General features: G+C 34.9%; 1 protein-coding gene across 1 annotated transcript in view; it reads left to right on the top strand.

Moving 5' to 3' along the window:
- Positions 1–233: 233 nt before the first annotated feature.
- DNAJC10 (DnaJ heat shock protein family (Hsp40) member C10) overlaps positions 234–23,985 on the top strand; it is a 41,983-nt gene continuing 18,231 nt past the window's right edge. Inside the window, 16 exon segments of the mRNA XM_078146946.1 lie at positions 234–321; positions 2,971–3,328; positions 5,017–5,182; positions 6,734–6,784; positions 12,681–12,763; positions 13,032–13,066; positions 13,068–13,161; positions 13,830–13,923; positions 14,802–14,879; positions 16,358–16,401; positions 16,870–17,007; positions 19,289–19,378; positions 19,931–20,044; positions 20,720–20,834; positions 22,477–22,604; positions 23,255–23,371. Coding sequence (XP_078003072.1) covers positions 3,125–3,328; positions 5,017–5,182; positions 6,734–6,784; positions 12,681–12,763; positions 13,032–13,066; positions 13,068–13,161; positions 13,830–13,923; positions 14,802–14,879; positions 16,358–16,401; positions 16,870–17,007; positions 19,289–19,378; positions 19,931–20,044; positions 20,720–20,834; positions 22,477–22,604; positions 23,255–23,371 — 1,551 coding nt within the window. The 5' untranslated portion in view covers positions 234–321; positions 2,971–3,124.

Here is a 23,985-nt window from a genome sequence, read left to right as displayed (position 1 = left end):
GAGCCGGAACCAGAGCCGTCCACGTCAATCGCGGCAAGCCGGCAGCGTTTCTCCCACTCCCGGCGCGGCCCACCCCGCTCCTCTCCTCCGCCCCAGCGCCTCTCCCACAATGCTCCGCGCCGGGCCTGCCAGGCCACGCCCCCTATTCTCATCGCCCCGCCCCGTCCTGCCCAGAGGAGCGGACCGGGCTGCTGGCCTGGGGCTCAGTCTCGTCCGCCTCCTCTTCCTCTCCTTCGTCCTCCTCTTCCTCCTCCTCCTCTGGCTTCCTCCTGCGGCCCCCTCGGCTCCGCTCCCCACGCCGGCCGGGTGGCTGTCGGACTAGTATGTACTCCACCCTCTCCCCCTCCGCCGCGGATTCTCTTTCCACCCGCTCCCTTGTCCTCCCGGTCCCCGAGCGGGTGGGCTGGAGGTCGGGGCCGCTCAGGGAGGGGGAGATCGGGGCGGGGATAAAGGCGGAGGCGCCCGGCCCCCGGGAGGGAAGCCTGGGCCTGAGAGAAACTGCCCCGGGGGAGGGGGGGAGCGGTGCGGCTTGGCCGGAGGAGGCCCCGGATCCCTGGGAAGGTGATGCGAAAGTTGTAGTCTCCTCCTCTCCCTCGGCTGCGGGCCTTATCTTCTTCTCGGCCCTCTGCCTCCAAGTACCGTGCCCTCGCCGCCGGCCTCCGCTCGTCCTCCCCTTGCAGTCCCAAGTTAGGCTTCCCTCGCCGGCGAGGTCTGCTCCCCATCCTCCCTCCTAGCATGCTTCCCACGCCTCCTGGCCCGCCGGAGGACTCCGCTGCCCACTCCCGCCGGACCCGGAGTCTGGCCAGCCCCGCCAGCATCTCCCAGTCTCACTCCCCAGCCTGACTTCCCCTGTCCTTGGCAGAGAAAGGGGGGTTCTCCACCCTGGACGTGGGGGGGGGGGAACTATGAGGCTGGCTCCATCCTTCTTAGTTTATGATAGATTTGCAACCTGCTGCAGTCAGGTTCACCCGGTCCAGGAACTGAGATTTGGACAAGAATGCTAACAGAGGTCACAGTGTACCTGAGTCCAGGTTCTTTCAGTTTTAGTAATTAGTTTTGTTTTGTGTTTTCCTTGGCATATTTCCAGCCTCACTATTTATTCCTAGTTTGTGTGGCTGTGCATGGGGGGGAGAAGGGAGGAAATGGATTAGAGCCAAGGACCAGTAACAAACAGGTAAGGAACATAACACAAACATACGTTTAAAAAAAATAAAACTTGAGTTAATAGTAATAGCTAGCATTTATATTGCACTTTAAGGTTTGCATAGGGCTTTACAGATTTTAATCTCATTTTTTCCTTACAATCCTGTGAGGTAGGTGCTATTGCTAAAAAGAAACTGAAGCAGGCAGGTTATATGGCTTGTCCAAGGCCACAAAGCTACTAAGTGAATTGTTTGTTCTCTGTCTACTTTCCAGACTAAGTAATGGAAAAGACCAGAAGAGGGACTGACAATTGACAATACTGTTTGATTTTTGTGAGGATGATGATAATAGTTAGCATGTAGATGGTACTTTGTTTTCTCCCTTGATCTTCACAACAACCTTGTGAGATAGATGCCATCATTATCTCCATTGAAACTGAAGCTAAGAATGGTAAAATGCTTTGTCCCTTGTCACACAGTTAATGAGTGTCTGAAGCACTTTTAATGTAACAGCACAGTGTTTGGCAAATTGTAGGCACTTAATAAATGTTTGTCAGTTGATTAATTGGTAACTTATTTTACTCTTTTGTCAGTTAACAAGCATTTACTTTATCTTCCACTTTTGTCCAATTAAAAAAGCAAACCTCTTATAACAAATATGCATAATCAAGAAGTCTATTTGTTTTTCAAGACTTTGTGACTAAAGTATGTTACTCTGAATACACTGTTATCAAAGTGAAGTTGTTTTTGCTATATTAGATTGTAAATGCCTGTGATTGTGATGTGAATTTCATCTTATATGCAAGAAGTTTGTATGTAACACAATACAACCACTAAACTTTTAGTTACTAATTGAGTTTACTTGAGTAGTCAAGAGACAGTAGTCTAGCATGTAAATTACTACTGAAAGTAAATTGAGAATATTTTTTTAAAAGTTAATATATTCAAACCTTTTTCTTGGGTGGGGTAGCTAGGTGGCAGTAGATCTGGAAGATTCATCTCCATGAATTCAAATCAGGCTTCAGACACTTAACTAGCTGTGTGACCCTGGGCAAGTCACTTACCCCTGATTGCCTCGCTTTCCTTACCTGTAAAATGAGCTGGAGAAGAAAATGGTAAACCACATCCTATTTTTGTCGAGAAAACCCCAAATGGTATCACAAAGAGTCAAAGCTGAAATGACTGAAAAACAAAATTTCTCGGGCAGTTGAGGGGACTGACAAACTACTTTACTGAGCCTTTTTTCCCCAGCTTCCTAAGAAACATCTTGATAAAACTGAAACTTAGTTAAAATGATCATCAACTGAAGAAGAAAAGAAATTGGTGAACATTGGGACATTCAGGTCTTAAAATCATGTGTAGGATTTCTCTTGATCATTCTTGGTATTCCATGGGAGCACTAGCTGTTCATCACCTTTTGACTCCCTGAGTTACTGCACAAAACTCCATCTGGTTTCTAAAGCAGAGCTGTTCCCTTAAGTGAGCCTAGGGCAGGGATGGGAAACTGGCAGCCTCAAGGCATGTGTGGCCCTCTAGGGCTTTTAGGGCAGCCCTTTGACCGAATCCAAACTTCACAGAACAAATCCACTTAATAAAAAGATGTTCAGTAAAACTTAGACTCAGTCAAAAGGCCACACCTATGGAGGGCCACATGTGACCTTGAGGCTACAGGTTCTCCACCCCTAGCCTAGGGGATTCACTTTATTTGTCATACAGACAGGTATAGCCATATAGCACATCTAAAAGATATCATTTGATAAAGAAATAAGTTCTGTCATTTACTTTTATGGTTGAAATAGATTTTAAATTCCTGATTTCCTCTCTTCAGGTTACAGTTTTTACAGAAGACCATTTTTAAAAACTTCATCCATGGACTAGTATGGACTACATCTCTCAAAGTTCAGTAGTAGAATTAAAAGTTCAATCTGAACTGGCTGTATACCCTCATATTTACTTGAATTAGAACTTATGTAAGAAAAAAGATGGAAGGCTGGTTAAAGAAAGATTATGTTATAGACAAGAAAAGGACTTTTCTCTGTTTGTTAATTTTAGTATATCTCACTGCTTTAGTCTACACTGATAAGGATTTTTACAGTTTACTTGGAGTATCTAAAGAAGCAAATAGTAGAGAAATAAGACAAGCATTCAAGAAGTTGGCATTAAAGTTACATCCTGATAAAAACCCGGTAGGTGCAAATTATTTTCATACATCTTTGATTACGTTACTGAAATGATAGCTGTGTTTATAAAACTTTTAGCTCGTTTTGAATGTTTTTTATCCTATAATAAATTTAGAATTTCAAGTGATGTATATTGATACATTAGCACCCACAATGTACATTTTTCATTTGCTATATTAGAAAAGAAATACTGTATTTAATCATTGTAATAGCTGAAGAACTGTTAATAAGTACATTCAGTGGTTTATGCCAAAATATCCCCCTTATATTATTTATGGAGTTTTGTTCAACTATTAATATAAAAGCATCAGTAATGCAGCCCTTGAAGGGAAGCTGGTTATTTGAAACATTTTAGAAAATAAAGAAATTTTTTCTCTTCCATGTTGGAAGGTTGTGTGTGTGTTTGTGTATAAGAGAGAGAAAGAGAATATATTATTACTTAGAAGAAGCTCTTAACAGTGATAAAGAGTATTTGCTCTTTTTTTCCTGGTACAATTTGGAGAAAACAACTTGAAAGAGTTTATATACAGCTTATAAACTGAGTATCAGTCGAGTATATTAAGGGTATTATATGCCCTAAACTGTAGCTTCAGATATTTTTGAGGAATAAAAAACAATTTAAAGTGGATTCACAATTTACTACTTCTAATTCTTCCACTAGATTAATTTTTTCATATTTCCTTAGGGTAAAGGAAGAAGAAATCATGGGTAGGTTGTACTTTAAACAACTTTGTAATTGGGAACATTCTGATTATATGATAGAGTGAAACAATTCAGGGCAGTTTGAATTATATGTATTCACAAGTTCTACATTCTACTTTATTTGATTTTTTGTTGTCATTTGTCTTTTAATAGAATTTATTTTTACTTCTTTTAAGTTCTCAAATAAAAGTTTTCTTTCCTTTTCTATATCATTAATCTAAGCCTGCCATGTAAAAAGTGTCATTAAAATGACAACTTATACCTAGAAAGTTTTATAAGTCGTCGCTAATGAATAGTATTTCAAAGACTTATATTGAATTATTTTTAATTCTCAGGTGCATTGGTTTATATCTTTTCTGTGAAAAGGTACTATATTGTCAGATGGAAAAAGTGAACTATAATTGATTGTTGCTGCCATGATTTATGTTTTTGGTTAGGTTTTAGGTAAGGTGTCCACATTATTTTTTTTACAGGATTTAGTCTTTTTTTTTTCCACTAGTTGGCCCCATTTGGGGGCAGAGGTGAAAGTGAAATAGAGGCAGGGATGTGCAGGTAAATATTTAACATTTGGCTTTCCGGGAAGAAAAAAAATGGACACAGAACAATACTTTTAAGCTTAATAGGCATTATTAACTTTTTCTCATCACTTTCTCAAGCATAGGCAATTATTAAAAAACAATAAATGAAGCTCTGATTTGTAGATTGTTAGCTGATTTCCAAGGTGCAAGTGTTCATAATGAAAGTTAACAAACCAGTTTGAACTGGTTCCACCACACCCTTAGGTACAGTAGACATTTCTCATTTTTCTCTATCATTCTCATGCTTTGTGACTTTTGTAAGAACATAAAAATTGGTTTCAACCTTTGTCATCTTCGTTCATTTAATACTTCTACTTTTCCAGGACTTCTTGAATAAAATCTCTAGCAGGGTTGTAAAGTGATAAACCCAAGTTCATGGCTTTGTAACCTGTCTCTGCCATTTTTCTTTACTAGAATAACCCAAATGCTCATGAGGAGTTTTTGAAAATAAATAGAGCGTATGAAGTATTGAAAGATGAAGATCTTCGGAAAAAATATGATAAATATGGAGAAAAAGGACTTGAGGATAATCAAGAAAGGGGCCAGTATGAAAGCTGGAACTATTATCAATATGATTTTGGTAAGACGCTTTATGATAACTTCACAAATTTTGTAGTTCTTATTTAAGATTATTTTGAAGGCTTTAGTTTTTATTTCGTACATTTTAAAGCACCATAAAATAACTCTTAACTGATCTGTGTTTACTTTCTTCTCCCATTGTTACAGTATCATTTTATTCCAATAAAATGAAAATACCTCATTACATAGACATTATTGACATAATTTTGAGGTACTACATCTTCTAGTTATTGTTTTAATTAAAATTGTTGGGGGGTTTTTAAATCCACGGTAAGTTGATCTTGTAATATCCTAAGAATAGATCTGTTGAGACATTTCCACGAATATTTGCAAGAAGCAATTCTTCTAATAAAAGTCAGGGGTTACCTTGAATTTAGTTGTAGGATAAAGCTCTATATTAAACACTCCATCCTTCATGTCTGCCCTAATAAAATCCTGTGGTTTGAGAAAGTGGCAAAAATACAAAGATTGAGCTTAGATGAACAGAGACATAAAAGGGAAATGACATCCAAAAGTCAGAGCAAGAGAAGGAGAGGAAAGTAGAAGAAAATGGATAGATTCAGACCCCAGCTCTTAGCCACAGTACTTAGGAGTTCTCAAATGCAATCTTAGTGTGCTTTTGACATCAAACTAAATATAATTTGGCAGCTTTAGAATATAAAATAAATCAAGAGGAATTTTATGTCTAGATACTTGTTCTTCAGTGCAAGAATCTTCAAATAAATTCTCATCAGCATCACTGTGTTTAGTATCATGCATGTTTACAGTTGATAAGACTTCATAATTAATTTTTGCCACTTTGTTGAGAGGCAGCATGGCTTAGCAGTTTTGGAGCTGACACTGAAATTCACGTTCCACATCCAACACACACTGGCTGTGTAAGCCTTGTTAAGTAACTTCTCCTCTTTGTGCCCTCCCATAAATCTGTAAGTAGCATCTAGATAGTTCAGTTGATTGACGACCTGGAGTGAGACCTGAATTCAAATACAGCCTAAGATATTTACTAGCTTTGTGACCTTAAGCGGTTTACTTACCACTATCTGCCACATTTTCCTCATCTATACTAATGATTTACAGGTCCAGTAAAAAAAAATTGTTTTGTTATCGTGAATACTCCTAACATGGAATTTAATTTTTGAGATATAAATAAATTATTCATTTATCATATTGTTAAGTGATCATAATGCTATATATGTGGTTAGCATTAGAAAAATTACTAAAATATTTTAAAACATTTTTTTGGATTGAACAAATGTTAAACATGTCAAAGGGAAAGTTGTTTCATGATTAATTTATATAAAAGTTAATGTATTAAGCAGTCATTTTCAGGAAATCCTTGTATTCGAGTTTTATTTTTCACTCATTAAATGTGTTACTGATAGTATTCATTTTGGACTTTTCCTTTAGCATTTCTGTGCATGTTCTTTTCAAGTGTAAGTAAGATTTAGGATATTCTGATTTTGTAGTAATCAGTACTTACACTTCGCTTTAAGTGCAGTTTATATTTTATTTTCTAATTTGTGTGTGTGTGTGTGTGTCCTTTTACAACCAGGTATTTATGATGATGATCCTGAAATTATAACCTTGGACAGAAGAGAATTTGGTAAGGCTCTAGGAACATATAATTTTATCAGAGCACTGTGATGATGATGATGATGATGATGATACTGTCATTAAACAAAACTAATGTTGTCCACATTTTAGACAGTTTTTTATGCAGGTTTTTACTTTATGCTGCTAAAGTGGCAAACAGTTTGGATCTGTGGTCTATTTGAATTGGTAGAAGAATGAGGCAGGCAAAATGTCCATTTTTTGAAAATTACATATTTTGGAACATATCCTCATCTTTTGAATTATTATAAAGTACTTATATTATTTCCATTATCCCTATATCAGTGACATCACAGGTCCAGTCCCAATCCCACTTTAATTGTACATTAAAGGTTACATCTTTTCTTATTTATTTTGCGCCCCTGAACTATATTCAAATCAAATTTATAATTCCACCATAAATTAATAACAATGTGGCTTTGGACGTTAGAACCTTCCATTTTTTTTTATTCTGTAAATATCTTGACATCCTCTTATCTTTAGGAGAAATATAATTCATCATGATATTTATTTTTAATAGCTCAATCTATAAAGCTTCGTGTATTAGAATGCGCAAAGTACTTTTTTGGTAGTGTTTAGTTTTTTTTAGCATTCTGAAGCAGCAATTCTCAAACATTTTAGTCTTGGGACACCTTTATACTCTTGAAAACCTATTGAGGACTCCAAAGAGGTTTTGTTTTTGTGGGTTACATCTATCAATATTTACTGTATTAGAAATTAAAATTGATAAAATTTTAAAATATTTTCTAAATCATTTAAAATAACAATAATAAACCTAGTATATGTTAACAGAAATTGCATTTATGGGGGAAAAAACCCTATTTTCCAAAACAAAAAAAATTATTGTAAAGTGTCATTATTTTACATATTTTTACAGATCTCATTAACATTTTGTTCAGTAAAAAAAAAACAGCTAGATTCTAATATCTGCTTCAGCATTGTTTCTGTTGTAATATATTGCTTTAGTTGAAGTATTAAAAGAAAATCCAGCCTCACAGAAGAGTATTTTAGTAGGGAAATAACATCTTGGTATTATTATGAAAATAGTTTTGACCTCGTGGACCCCCTGAAAGGGTCTCAGGGACCCTAGGGATCTCTGGACCACACTTTGAGAACTGCTGATCTAAGTATAAAAGGATAGACATGAATATATTTTATGTATTTATTTTATTAACAACACCGCATTGTCGCACCTGATAATGTGATATTGAATATATGTCCTGTCATATAGTAGATACATAATAAGTTGAAATAATTTCAAGAATCCTCTGTAAGAAGAGTGGGTATTTAGAGGTAAATTGAGTGTCCAGTCAATCAGGTGAACATTTTTAAACTGCCTACTGTGTGCCAGGCACTATGATAGGTTTGTGGACTAAATTCAAATTGTGGCATTTTCTGTATTAAAAGTCTTCCTATAGAAAATATAATGTGTCCTATAGTCTCTTAGTGCAACTTTAAGTTATTAAGGCTTATTAATTTTTTAAGCTGTTAAAGTTGTACAAAGACTTTTAGAATACCACATATGTTCACAATCCTCACGTAAAACTAAAAGTCAAAAGTCTAGAGTTTGAGGTTTGTTTGGTTTGGTTTTTTGGGTTTGGTGGTGAGTTATTTATGTATGCTGTATTCACCACCATATTTTTGTGGGTGAAGTGAGCAAAGCCTGAGCATTGAAAAGTGGCATAGTAGATATAATGTAAACACTGAATTGGGTGTCTTAAGATGAGCTTAAATACTAGGTCTAAATCTCCTAACCAGCTGCATAACCACAAGCAAGTTATTTAAGCTTTCTCAGCCTCAGATTCCTCATCTGTAAAATGAGAGTTGTTAGAGTAAATCTTTAGAAGTTGGTGCAGAAAGATACCAAAGGATATCTTGCTTCTTTGTTATTGTTGGTTGTTCTATATTAATAAGTCAGTAAAAAAAAAAAATTAAGTACTTACTATGTGCCAGATATTATGGAGATAACAAAATGCAAAAACAGTACCTATCCTCATTAAGGTTATGTTCTGATGGGGTAAACAACGTATAACTTTATCAGTATATACAAAACATATAAAATTGCACACAAAGTTATCAGAGGGAAAGGTAATAGGGGACTGACAGATCTTGTCGGAGGTGTGCTTGAATGGAGTCTTAAAGGAAGCTAGGGGTTCAGAAAGATGGAGGTGAGAGAGGAGAGCATTCCAGGAACAGGGAACAGTCAGTGCAAAGATAGGACCTGAAGTCTCGGGGAAGAGGAACATCATGTAGGACAGCTTGGCTGGACCATAGAGTACGTGTAAGACAATTGGAAAGGAAGGGGCAAGATTGCAAAATGCTTTAAATGTCACATGGGAGTTTTATTTGATCCTGGAATTAATAGGGAGCCAGTGCTGCTAATTGAGTAAAACAGTGACATGATTAGACCCATACCATCTAAAAATCATCGGAGTGGAAAAAACTTAAGGCAGGGACACCTTAGAAGACATATTGCAACAGTCCAGGCAAGAAGTGAATAAGGCCTGAAAAAGGTAGGAGAAAGATGAGCGGAGAGAAGGGCACATATGTGAGAGATTCTGTGGAGATAGAATTGACAAGTTTTAGCAACTGATCAGGTAAGGGGATGAAAGAGAGTGAGAGCTCAAAGATGAGATTGAGATTGCAAACTAAGGTTGGCTAGAATCATGGTGCCCTCAACAGTAATAGGGAAATTCAGAGAAGAGGGATGGGTTTGAAAGGAAAGATAACGAATTTTGCTTTGGACACCAATACTGAGACCTATTTCCAGTACACTTAGAATGTTGTAATCTTACACAGATGGTCCTCCATGCCTGAAATGTTACTCCCTTCTTATTTTTGCTTCAGAAAATCACTATCTTCCTTCAAAGTGCCATTCAGATACTACCTACTATATGAAGTTTTTTCTACCCCCATTACCAATTATTATCACTTCCTGAAATTAATTTGTATTACTTTGTATATATTTTTATTTGCTTATTTATTTAAATATTGTATCTTCCCAAGAGAATGTAAACCTCATGAGAGAAGGGACTTTGGTTCGTCTTGATATTCCCCTGCACCGTGTCAGGGAAATATATAAGATGTATCTAAGAGTTATCTCCCATGTTGTTAGGTAGAACACAAACATGTCCACATAAGAATTTTTCTATTTTTCTCAATTCTAATAAGAAGTTAAAACCCAAGAATACCTTGCCACTCTAACTATATTTTACAGTGAAAGCAACTTTGTATACCCTGACTAGGAAAAGAAGAAAGGAAATGAATGATTCATTAGCATTTCCTTTGCCTTCCCTTAAATAACCATCTTCTGTCCTGACAAAGTAGAGTTTTACATGAGGGGATGTTGCAGGTGTGGCTACCTCAGATACTCAAAACACTTCTTCCAGCTATTTTAAGAAGCAATTTACTATAGTAACCAGATTTTTTTAAAAAATTGCTCTAAAATTCAAAACACAGCTAGAGAAACCGTGAACAAAGTAGTGAATCTCACAACTTACTGAAATTGGTTATTTAAATCTAAGTAGGTTGTGCCAACTAGAGGAAACCCAGAATATATTTAGTGCATCTCAAACCACTGAGTACTTCATCAAATTTTAAATTTAGTAACCACAATCAGAAAAATAGAAGAAGAAAAAAAACCTTGGCCAGGTAAATTACTCAGGTACATGAAGTATGTGTGGAATGGAAAAGAAAAAAAAATTTACTCTAAAATCATGTTAAAGTATAAACTTAGTCAACTGGCAACAGTAAGATTTTTGTCTGACATCCTTTCTACAAGCTATTAGTTCAGATTATCATTGTATACCTTTGGTATGTTTTCCCATGAGCAGTGTATGATTTAGCTCTATATGTCGTGTTTATTTGGTCTTCATAACTAACCTGAATCAGTGATACATATCTAGAATATTGTGGAATCTTTGCTTTACTGTGATGTTAAAGATTTACAAGGTCTTCAGTCTCTCACCCCTAACTACAGAACTAGCATATTTGCTGTTAACTTGTCTTCAGTCTTTCCCATCCTTAAAAATTTTTAACTTAACCATTGTATTTATTCTCCCTTTCACAATCAAACTCCAGGAAAGAGTTTTCTACACTCAGTGTCTCCATTTCTCCTCTTCATTCCTCATTCTTTCTCATTCTGGCTTCTAACACCACCGTTTGACGGATACTGTTCTTTACAAGATTATCGAGTGCTTTCTTAATTGTTAAATCCAGTGACCTTTTCTCAGTTCTCATACTTCTTGACCTTTCTTCAGTTTTTGACACTGTTAACCATTCCCTTTCCTGAAGACTCACTCTTTACTTCTGTGATACTGCTCTCTCTTGGTTTTCCTCTTACTTTTGTAACTACTACTTCTCAGTCTCTTTTGCAGCCATTTTCTTTCTGCTCAGTAAGTATGGGCATCCCCAAGGTTTTGTCCTTGTTCTTTTTCTCTAGCTACATTCCCCTTCTCAGTGATCTTACCAGATTATGTAAGGTCCATTTGTCTCTATGCATATTCCTCTCAAATCGATAGAGCCAGCCCTAATTTTGCTCTGGAACTTTAGTTCTGTATTACCAACTGTTTGTTGTACCCCTCCCCATGGGTATATCCCATAGGAATCTCAACCTCAACATGTACAAAATGGAACTCATATTTTCCCCCGAACCTTCCCCCATATTCTCTCATTTCTGTTGGTGATACCCTGATCCTTTCAGTCATTCATGTCTGAAATTTTGAAGTCATCCTTGACCCTTCTCTCTCCCTCATCCCTTAAACTCAGTCATTTGCCAAATCTTGGCAGTCTTACCTCCACAGCACCTATTGATCTTTCTTCTTTTCATTCAGAACTTCTGCTCTACGCCTTTATCATCTCTCATCTGGATTACTGCAGTAGACTCCTATTAGATTTACCAACGTCTGGTCTCTCCTCTCTCTAATCAGTCCTTTATACAGCTGCCAAGTCAGTATTCTGAAACATATTTGACTATATCACCTTTATTCAGAAATCTTCAATGATTCCTTATTGTCTCTAGGATAAAATAAAATCTTCAACCTGGAATTTGAAGCACTGCACAATTTGGATTTCACCTATCTTTCCAGACTTATTTCATAATATTCCCTGTCACAAACTCCCCCTTCCAATTAAAACTATCTTAGCTGCCCCTCCTCATGACACTCATCTCCCACCTTTTGCCTTTGCACAAGTTGTCCTCCTATGTATGTCTGGAATACACTCCCCCTCTCACCTGCTTCATGGAATCCATAACTTCGTCTTACATGACACTCTTACCAATTCCCTCTCATTTATTAGATCTCTCTTGACATTAATTTGCATTGCTTACTAGTGTATTCATTGTATCCCAACAGTAGCTCCTTGAGGGCAAGAACTTTTTAATTTTTGCCTTTGTATCCCTACCACCTGGCACAGTGCTTGGTATATAGTAGGTATTCAATAAATGCTTACTGATTGATTGAAAAAAAGACCAGAAGAATATTTTGTGATTTCATTCCCTTGTTCTAACTTTTGTAGTTCTACATCTGGAATTACCCTGGGGTTTAAAGCTACTGCTCACCTCACTATATACTAAAATGAGTCAACTGGGATAAGAGAGATTGGTTAGTATTGAAAAGGGTAAGGGAGAAAGAGAAGACATCATCTTGATATTTCCTCAGAAATCAAGACAACCTGGTGGATTCAATGCCTTACACTGAGAAAGTCAGGCAAGAAGTGTGTCATATTAACTGGTTTTTCAAAACTAAATGAATGTTTAAAATTAATTTCTATCTCATAGATTTTCTTTTTTGTGTGAGCCTGACAAACATGTAACTAAACCAAAACATTCAGGAGTCTTTTTCTTTTTTTATAAATCATTTTAATTTGGTTTTTCATGTGCTTTTTAGATGCTGCTGTTAATTCTGGAGAGCTATGGTTCATAAATTTCTACTCCCCAGGATGTTCACACTGCCATGATTTAGCTCCCACAGTATGTATTCATCTAGCATCTTAACATTAGGTTTTTCATTTTTCATTTCCAGCATTTTGTTGATTTAATCATCTAAAAATTTTATTTTGTTGTCAGTAATCTTTCAATCAGAAATAGTTATAACTCTTAGAATATGATTTTGCTTACATAAATTCAAACTTTTATTTGATTTTTTGTTTTTTTTACCTCTGTCATCCTTTTGAAAAAGGTAATGATTTAAGTCTTCTGGGAAAGAAGAAAACTTGTTTTCTTTTTTCTTTTGCCTTAGTGGAGGGAATTTGCTAAAGAAATGGATGGTTTATTTCATTGGAGCTGTAAATTGTGGAGATGATAGAATGCTGTGCAGAATGAAAGGAATCCAAAGTTATCCAAGCCTCTACATTTTCAAATCTGAAGTGGTGAGGAAAAAATTAACCTTTTTGAAACTGTTGAATGTATAGTAAAGAGTAAAATAAAAAATGCAAAGCAAATTCATAAATTTAGAGAGAATTTCAGTTATAAAACACTTGTTTTAAACACCATATCTAACTATTGCCATGATTACCTTTTGCGTTATTCTGTTAGACATTTTTTTGAAAAGTCACTACTTTCATATTTTATGATAATTTCTAGTTTGGGTTCTTTTTTCATGGTATTAAGGGTATTATTTTTAACTTTTGAATATTTTATTGCAAATCAGAATAAACCCTACTGTCTGTTTTTCTCCAGCTTTAAATGATGGTCTTACGTGGCAGTTCTTAAAAACTGTTTCATGTCACCTTGAAAATTAGTGTATGAAAATTGACCAGACTCTTATGTTTTCTTGCAGTGGCAATTTTTTTTCTAAAATAGGTCCCACAATCCTTGGAATTAAGCAAAGAAAAGATTTAAAGTTTTACCTCTTGTAGGCATACATGGAACAGCTTGTGATTTCATCTTTTAAGTGAAAATTTAAAAAGTTATCAGTTATTATACTTACTAATTAAATATATTATAGAAACTGTAACATTTGTTACTAATTATCATGTGGGCTCATGAGGTAATATATTTTAAATATAAAAAAATTTTTTACCGTTTTTAAAAATAGAATCCAGTGAAGTATTTTGGAGAGAGATCAAAGGACCACTTAGTGAATTTTGCCATGCGGTATGTCACAAGCACAGTGACAGAATTATGGGCAGGTAATTTACTTCTTTAGCTTAATCCTGATACTTGTTTATTCTTAATTTAATAGTAAGTATAATTTGTAATGGTAATATTATTGGACTTTTAAAAAATATTAGATTTTTTAAAAGCCCCTTTGTCAGAATTCATACAGGGGTCCCATCTTGGGGAAGGGTGGTTTTTGTCCAAGAAATCACACAGCTAGTTAATTCCTCACCCAAATAGTAGGTTTTGTGACAAATCACAGTTCTTTTTGCAGAATTTATTATGATTATAAGTAGTAATGTGACTAGGGCTAGAGGCTGGGGAAGGGGGTAATTAGAACTAGATTATGCAAAGAGAAAACCTCTTTTTCAAAATATAATTGGGGGAATTAAATTTTGTTTGTATATATTATGTATCACATTTATCACTTTTGAGTATTTTTTATTACTTTAAGAAAATTAGGTATTATTCTTGTTCTTGTCACTGACTCTAACATTGGACAGATCATTTAACCATACTAAACTCATTCTTAACCTTCCATGAGATAAGAACCTAATGGCTAAAAGACTTTATCATATTTAATATATGTCCATGAAACATTTTAAGATCTGTAGATGAAAGTACTTTATAAAGTGTAACATTTCCTAAACTAATTTAGTGTTTTAATAGGTAACAGTCTAAAATTAAGTGAATGATTTCATGTTTTAACTGAGAGAAGATTTTATTCTTAACAGTTAACTGAATGGGTTCAGGGCAGTATAGCTACATTTGAATGTATTAAGTAAAACTTATATAAATTTAAAAGTTTTTTGTTCTGTTTTGAATAATTTTGACACAAACGTGAAAGAAAATATTGAAATTTATTTCTGATTTTTTTTTGTGTATCTGTGTGTGTTTGTTTTTGTTAAAGGAAATTTTGTTAATGCCATCGAAACTGCCTTTGCCTCTGGTGTTGGCTGGCTCATCACCTTTTGTTCTAAGACAGGAGGTAAAAATATTAGTTTTATTATGGTGAAGAGACAATAATATTTTAGTTTAGGTGATACTTTTAAGTTTGTAGTCTCGAATGTTCATTCAGAAAAAGAATTCTAAACTTAAATATCCTCATTATTTTCTCATATGTAATTTGAATAATTCCCTTTTTTTTCCCCGTCATTGAGCACAGTTGATTATTAAATAATGGCATTTAAATGTATAATTTACGTGCTTATGTTTCATGGACAAATTTTCAGCTTAAGGGTTCACATTCATTGCCATAATTAGTTGTGCATACCACCAGTTAACATGAAGGTTGCTTTATGTTCTTGAAGGCTTTGCCAGTGGATCATAAGCCCTGGCAGGTTCTTCCATGCTGGTAAAACGTAGAAGATGGTCTCTTAGAAGATGGTTTGAGTGACAGATTGAGACAGAAGACTGGGGGCCAACCTCACTAAGAATGGGAGAGGCTCATCACTAGTAGATTGCCCTCGGTGGTGAATTATTTGGCCATAGCAACCGATGAAGCAAAGAAAAAATTTAAATAAACATTCCACGGTGATGATATGGAGTGTCAGAAAAGGATGCCAAGCAAAGAATCACACCATTTTTAGACCTATAAATATTAAACATACCTACTCTAAACATGAGATCTTTGTCCAGTGAAAAAACAAGCTGATGTACTCTGGAAGAACTGATGTACCCCAATATTGATCTTCTCATGATAAACAAAAGCAGAAAATAAAAAGAGGAATGGCTCAGGTTCTTCTTGGAGGGGTTCAAAAAGATGCTGAATGAGTTGTTGGTTTTGCCACGTACCTAAAGGTAGTAGTAAAGAGCATCATTTCATGGAACGCTTTTGGTGTCATTCTACATTTCAGTGTTCATGATGAACATGAGCAAAGAGAACACCATAAAGATAATTTTAGCCTCTATAAGAGCATCATTTGTAGAAGATTGAAGGTATAAAGAAATTCTTTAAAGAATGTGGCAAGATTTTCCAACCCATTTCATTTTGATACTGATACTGAGCAATTTTAAATGAGGAAGTAGGCACAGAGTAGAATAGTAAAAAGCACATAGAAAATGTCTCAGGTTTGAGAAACAAAAGAGATTAATAGTTTATAGGCTACTCAGAAACCTAGTGTCTATTTATCATAAATACTTTCTTATGGAAGAAAACAAAGTATTGGACCTGGCATGCGCTAAATAATAAAAAATTAAACTGACTATATCATTACTTTGATGGCCCCTTATGTGGGAATCATATCAGATTCTTCTGACCATGCTATTAGACCTAGTTAGAACAAAGGTCAGAATCAACAGTAAATAAGAAAAAAAAAAGGTTAAATATTAGAAGGCATGATAAACAATTACAACACCTTCAAACCTGATGTATTCAAACAAGCCATTGATGCCAAAAATTGAGCAATGTAAAAAGATAAGGTATGAATTTATAAAACTATGACAATTTCTTTACCTCTGTTTCAGATTGCTTAAGTTCACAGACACGTCTTAAACTGGCTGGCATGTTGGTAAGCAGGAATGAACTTTATAAAAAGTACACCATTAATTTAAGTAATATGGTTGAACTTTTGCTATCTTTACCAACAACTGAACCTCTAAAAATTTCTATGGAGATCAGTAAGTTGGCCATCCATATCAAGTAAAACTAGAAAGATAGTTATTTTACACATAGTATTTGCTTAGAATAATATCAAGAAAATAGCGAGTGTATTTTGATTCATTTGGAAGTGAACCAAATTGACCCAAGTGAAAAATAATGTAATAAATACTATGAAAATTGATTATTTCAAGATGTCTATGAACAATATTTTAAAATAAGAGCCTTAATTTCTAGTAGTCTGATTTTGCTTATTAAATAATTACTTTTAAATTTTTTTCCTTCATAGTGTAGCTTTCAGAAGTTTTCAGCTTACATATTTTTAATTAGTAAATTTTGTCTCTACTTTTCCTTTTCTTTTTTTTTTTTAACTCCCTAGGAAGGCCTTGTTAATGTAGGCTGGATGGATTGTGGCACCCAGGGTGAGCTATGTAAAAGTCTAGACATCACATCAAGTACTACAGCGTATTTTCCACCTGGGGCCACCTTAACCAACAAAGAAAAGGGCGGTGTTTTGGTATGAGTTACTTTTAAGTAATTTGTATGCGTGTTTGCCATTTTGTCAAATGGTCAAGTTGTAAAATCAGTTTTCATTTATCTATGTATAGAGCATATTGATATAAGGGAAAATTTTTATTTTGAAGTAAAATTATAATGATCTTTTTTTTATCATATATTAGTACTAAAAGTACCAGGTGCATCAATTGATACAAAAAAGATCATTATAATTTACTTCAAAATAAAAATTTTCATCCTATTTCTATTTTCTTTGCCTTATGGATAAAAAAAAATGCATTGTGTCAACATGCAGATTTCCCCTTGAGGTGTTCTGAAATTCTTGTCCTAGAACGCAGCCCCAAATCATCTTTGCTTTTTTGCCTTCCGTGTTACACTGCTGATTCCCAATGACCTTGCAAGGTCAGTCTGCTGTCTAACTTTGCTTCCTACATCCTTTATTTGGAAAATTGATTTTTTGAACCTAAGTGTAAGACTTTGTATTAACTTCATTTGACTTAATCTTATTAATCTCACTGCTTTAACCTGTCAGGTTGTTTTAAGATCCTAACTCTGTCACAGAGAGTATTAGCTGTACCTTCCAATTCATTGTAACTCAAATTTGATAGGCCTTTGTCCAAGTGATTGATAAAAATATTAATTACCACAAGGTCAAGCACAGAGCCCTAGGGCTGTCCACTTGTGAGCTCTTGCCACATTGACTTTGAACCACTAAGAGCTGTTCTGTTTTTTACAAACTCTGGACTTTCCTCTTTTTTGAAATTGTAGACAATATTTGCCCTTCTTTAATCTTGTGTTCAACAATCTTCTAGATATTACTGATGTGGCTCAGCATTCACACCTTCCAGTTTTTTCAGTGCCTGAGGAAGTAGATCATCTGGGCCTTGTTTTTGTTTTTTTAATTCATCAAGGGGAACTTGGTCTTCTCTTAGAAGTTTTTTTTTTTACTTACTTTGGAGATTAACCCCTTGCTAGCCATTCTTGTACTGTCATTTCCATTTCGAAGGTTGTTCTTTTTGACAGAGAAAACAGAATCAAAATGAGAGTTGAACAGCTCTACTTTCTCTGTTGTCAATTATCATTCCATCTATACCTTGTCCCATTTTTCTCTACTAATCTAGCTTTTTAAAAAAATAACTCATTCTGAGTTTTAGCATGTCTAACACAATTTTTACTGAACCATGCCAGGTTCTGTTGCCTACCCATCTCCTTCATTATCCTTTCAAACAATTTCCATTATTCCTTCTCAACTGAAATTGTTTTTCCTTTATATCTTCAGAATTTCATTCTTGAGTTTCTCCTATCCTTCCTGTGCTGACTTACTCTTATAACCTTAGCCTGTGAAATATCCTACTTCCCCTTATTCTATGCCCTTTGAAATTTGCTTTCCTAAAATCTAGGGTACATTTCAGACCATGACTGGATTTCTTCTCCTTCTGAATCAGAAACTCAGAGTGAGTGGGCACTTCTTCCCAAGGTTCTCATCATTTCCAGTTAAATAATTAATTCTAACAGGGGTTAGAATCAGATCCAATATGTACCTTCTCTTTCTTAGTCCCTCACCTTTTGCAGATGAAATTATGATTAAGGCGAATAAAGAAGTTATTGGTGCTTTGCTTTTGACAGAAAGTATTCTAACAGATACCTAGATAACTAAAATCCCCAATCACCACTATATTATTCATTTGTATCAAGATTTTGATCAGTTTCAAACTTTTCATCTATTTCTACTTTCTTTCCAAGTAATTTGTGGTATATGCTTAAGTGAAAAAAAAATCATTTATCTTTCTCCCTTCTTTGGCCTTCAACACAAATGCTTCCTTGCTCTCTGGTTCCTAATGACCTCATGGTAGTAGGAGTCAGGAATACCTATGTTCACATCCTGTTTCAGAAACTTAGTAGCTGGGTGACCTAGAGGAAGTTACTTAATCTCTCTCAGCCTTAGTGTCCTTGTCTGTAAAATGGAAATGATAGCACCAACTTCACAAGGTTATTGTGAGTTTCAAATGAGATAAGTAGTGTTTTGCATACCTTAAAATGTTACATAAAATGCCACCCATTGTCATCATCATTAGCTGTAGTACTACACAGCCTTTCTCTAACCTCTTACTTAATTATTATATTATGAGGTTATATGTGCCTCCTTTTGTTAGGATCTCTGGTTCCTCTTTTTGCCTAAACTTTAGCTGTCTGAAATTAAGAGGTTTTACTGTTGGCTCTTTTCTTGAATTTGTCTTTTGTAAACCTAATAGATGTCTTACCTGCTATTCCCTTGATTCTAGTTTCTCAGCTCCTTGGATGCCAAAGAGATATATTTTGAAATAATGCGCCACCTTCCAGATTTTGAAATACTCACTGCAGATTCACTAAAGGTAACACGTAATATTTAATTATACTAACAGCTGATGACATTTCAAGTAAGGGTAAACTGTTTAAAAATCACCAGTTTGTATATTCTGCCACTTTGGTGCTCTAAAGGTTTAGAAGTAGCCCAAACTAAAGAAGAACTTAAAAGAATTGTTCGTCAAATTATTCTAGGAGTGTTGGTGGTTAACCTAGTTGTTAATACCAAAGGTTTCTATGCATTTATTTCCATCTCCACCCCTACATCCTATGAAAGGTGAAAAAATTTATCTTCATTCCAGTTCCTTAACCTTAAACAATATTAATCTCTTGGTAAAGTCTTCACTAATAAGAGTTTCTTTATATTTTCATTACTTACTGACAGGCTAATGTCACCTTAATATTATGCAGGTAGTCTGTTGTATTATAACAGAGAGAATGAAGTTACAACATGAACGTTTGAATGGGCCTACAGTTTGGAAAGCATATTTGAAGTAAAAAAAATAGATAATGTGAATTAAGAGACAGAAATGAAGAGTTGATATTCACAGTTTCCCATGTCCTTTTTTGTCATTTTCAAGGATCGATTGGCTCATCATAGATGGCTGCTCTTCTTTCAGTTTGGAAAAAATGAAAATTCAAATACTCATGACTTTAAAAAGTTAAAATTTCTTCTTAAAAAGGAACATATTCAGGTGAGAAAGCATGTTTCTATGTTATGTAAGTATAATTATACTTGTGATGTCAAGGATCAAGAATGACAGATTTACTTGAAATTCTCTTTTCAAACATCCTGGTTTGGTTTTGTTTTTCCATTTGAAATTTTAGGAGACATAATTGTTAGTAGTTAAAATGCATTTCCTTCAGAAGTTGTCCTTGTGATCAGCCTGACTTTATACTAGTTTCAATTAAATATATACGTACTATGGGAGAGTAGATTTCTCTACTTTGACAGAACTTAAGCATCATCACAAATTGTTTCAACTCCTTAACAAAGAGAATTTTTTTTCTCTTTTTGAAATAAAATTAACTTTCAGTGTAAGAAGTGAAATAAATATTTGTAGAATTGACAGTGAAAATTTCTGATATCAACAAGTTTTTCAGTCTACATGGCTTCTGTTTATTTGGCATCAGTAGAAGTACATTAGGAAAGGAGAGGAATATGTTGGGAAATGAAGATTATACAAAAACAAAAGAAATCAATAAAAATGTTTATTGAAAGCTATCAAGTGAGAATAAATGGGAAACACTAAACTAGACAATTATATATTAATAGTGCAATATCATTTTAGAACATCTTCATGATTTGAAAATTTTTGTAGATACTAAGGTTTTTCCTATTAAACTCAAATGAATTTTCTCTTTTTTAGGTTGGCAGGTTTGACTGTCTTTCTGAACCAGACACCTGCCGTAAGTTTTATGTTCATCAGCCATCTGTGGCAGTCTTTAAAGGTAAAGGAACTGAAGATTATGAAATTCATCATGGTAAGAAGACAACAAAATATAAAACTTAAATTACCTTTATTTTAAGTAGTACTATTCAATCTTCATACTACCCTGTTTCATCATATCATGAAACTTTTATTTATACAAATGTAGCAATAATTCTTGCTTTTGGTTGCTTGATAATTTCATGTTCTCACCGCTATCTTCCTCAAAAACTTCAGCACTTAAGAGTTCCTTGGTGTCATTTAGTAATCTTTTAAAATTGTTTTCTCTTTAGCTGCTTCCTAAAATTGTACAAAAGTTAACAATGTACAAAAGTTGATTGGGCTGCCTCTAGAGATAATGAGTTCCCTCTACTGGGGATGAAAATGTAAAACCTAGATGACCACTTTTTAGGATTATTGTAGAAACTCTTTTCCTGAAACATTATGATTAGATTTGGTGACTTCTGATGCATATTCCAGCTCTAAGATTTCATGATTATTATGGGAAAAAAATCTCTTAAACTCTCTAAAATTATTTCACCCTTCTCTCTTTTAAAAAAAATTATTTTCCTTATACTTAATAGTTTTTACCATTCAGCAAAAATTGGGCCAACATTTTAATCTGTGAGGTGCTTGGGAGGTTATTTTGTTAGCCAGATTATCCAGGCTCTTTGATTCAGTTCTAATATGATCAGTACGGGTTCTAGGCTATTGTTGACCATTGTTTCCCATTTTTCTCCTGTATATGACCAAATTTTGCATTTGCATATGTCATCTTTACTTCATTCTCTGTTTTTTTGCATTTTAGCCATCCTAGATTTTAGATGGGCAGCTAAGTAGCACAGTGGATAGAGTAATGAGCCTGGAGTCAAGAAGAAGACTTGTGTTCAAATGTGACCCTCAAATACTTACTAGCTGTGTGACCCTGTGCAAGTCACTCCCTCTGCCTCAGTTTCTTCAATTATAAAATGTAGATAATAACAGCACCTGCTTCCCAGGGTTGTAGGGACGATCAAATGAGATAATAATGTGAAGTGCTTTGCAGAGTGCTGCTTGGTACATAGTAAGCCATCTATAAATGCTTATTCCTTTCCCCTTTCCCTGTGGGCATATAAAACAAAATCATGAAAAGAACATTGGACTGGAAGTTAGAAGATCTGTGTTCTAGCCCTGGTTCTGCCACTAATTTTAGTTATGTAGTTGGGGGGATAGAAGATGTATATGCCAAAGCATAAATGACTAAATTGACTATTTATTTTTCAGTCTCATAATAGATAATTGACAATAGAAAAAGCACTGGCTTCTAGAGTTAAATGACCTGGATTGAAATCCTTCCTCTGATACTTAAATACCTGGGTGACCTAAGGCAACCCATTTAATGTTAGTGGACCTTAGTTTTCTCATCTGTAATATGAGAAGATTGGACTATTTTCAGGCCCTTCCAGCTCTAAATCTATGATAGTACGATTCTGTGTCACTCTTTAACTGGAGTTCAGGTTATTAAGAATTCCATACAGAGAAGTGAGACAAAGTATAGTTGGGAATAAAATTGCATAAAACTAGAATAAAGAGCTAAAATCAATTCTTGATTAAGTTGTCATCCTATATTTAATATTTTGAATATAGAAGGCTTGAATATTTTCTATATATGTGAAAAGTTTTTGTAGCTGTTTCTTTCTTTTTGCTCATTTTCAAAGGAAAAAAGATCCTGTACCATATACTTGCATTTGCTAAAGAAAGTGTTGACTCTCATGTTGTCACACTTGGACCTCAGAATTTTCCTGACAAAGAAAAAGAACCATGGCTTGTTGATTTCTTTACACCTGTAAGTAAGTTATGTTTCTTACTCTCTTTTTTCAAGTTAAAAAAATTGTCGTATTTAATATTTTTGTTGGAATTTTTTCCTTTGTGACAAAAGCATCTTTGTTTCTTTATTTGTATCCTTAGTATTTAGTAGATGCTCAATAAATGCTTGATTGATTGATTTTAACGTGGAGTTCCATGATGACTACTGCAAGCACTGTACCCTTTGATGCAGTTGCATGTTACACTTTTATTAACAAATGAATATTGCTGAATATGCCATTTTGAGGAGTAATTTGCTTGCACGATGTACAATGGAGAAAGCTGCATTTCATAATGGAAAGGGCACTGGATTTAGAATTAGGAAGACCTGATTCCTGATTTCTGTAGCTCTTTGTGACCTTGGCCAATTCATTTAACCCTAATGAACTTCAGATAGTTCTCATATACTGTAAAATTATAGATAGGTTGTTCTGTATCTATGAAGACACACCAGTGAAATAACACGTTTGTGATTTACTGATATACAAGAGTTCTCTGCTTAGTGCATTATACAGAATAGGTATTTAAATGTGCATTGAAGAAATAACTGCTTAACTAATTTGTTACAAAAATTGTAGAGTTCTTCTGTTTTCTCCTTCCTAGTAGTAACTGATCTATTTTTCTTTCAAGTGGTGTCCACCTTGTCGAGCCTTGTTGCCGGAGTTACGAAAAGCATCAAAGCATCTGAACGGGCAGCTTAAATTTGGCACCCTTGATTGTACAATCCATGAGGGCCTCTGCAACATGGTATGGTATAAATGTAAAAAGTTGTTGAATTGTTTCCTAATCATTCGTTTCCTAAGCAGAAAACGTTACAGCAAAGGAGCTTCTTTAAGAGTTCTGTTAGTAGGAATATTTTTTCCGTGTTATCAAAAATTTGTGTTCAACATAGAAGGGTTTGAGAAATATTAAAATTAAGGATTTATAATTTGTTAAATGAATAATAAGTATATGATTTCTAAAATACATTAAGACCCCATTATTCATCATTTCATGAATTCAGATGCTCTATAGGTCAAAAACATAACTACTTTTAGAATAATAAAAGCACAATATGACATGGTTTGCCTATTATGTATGTCTTAGCCCTGGAAAGGACTTTTCAAATGCTTATGAAATTTTCTGAATAATAGATGTGATTTTATGTAAAAGGTTTCCCAAAATACAGCTACCAGATCTTCTTTTGACCTTAGGTGATGCTTTAAGTCAGGGGTGGGGAACCTGTGGCCTCAAGGCCCTCAAGTACAGCCCTTTGACTGAATCCAAACTTCACAAAACAAATTGCCTTAATAAAAGGATTTGTTCTGTAAAACTTGGACTTGGCCAAAAGGCCTTACCCAAGGCCACAGGCCCAAGGCCAC

Source organism: Phascolarctos cinereus, unplaced genomic scaffold (genome assembly GCF_003287225.1).
Source record: "Phascolarctos cinereus isolate Bilbo 61053 unplaced genomic scaffold, phaCin_HiC Scaffold_726;HRSCAF=1367, whole genome shotgun sequence".
Taxonomy (NCBI): domain Eukaryota; kingdom Metazoa; phylum Chordata; class Mammalia; order Diprotodontia; family Phascolarctidae; genus Phascolarctos; species Phascolarctos cinereus.
Note: the sequence above shows the minus strand (reverse complement) of the source record. Positions and strands in the feature narration are given on the sequence as shown.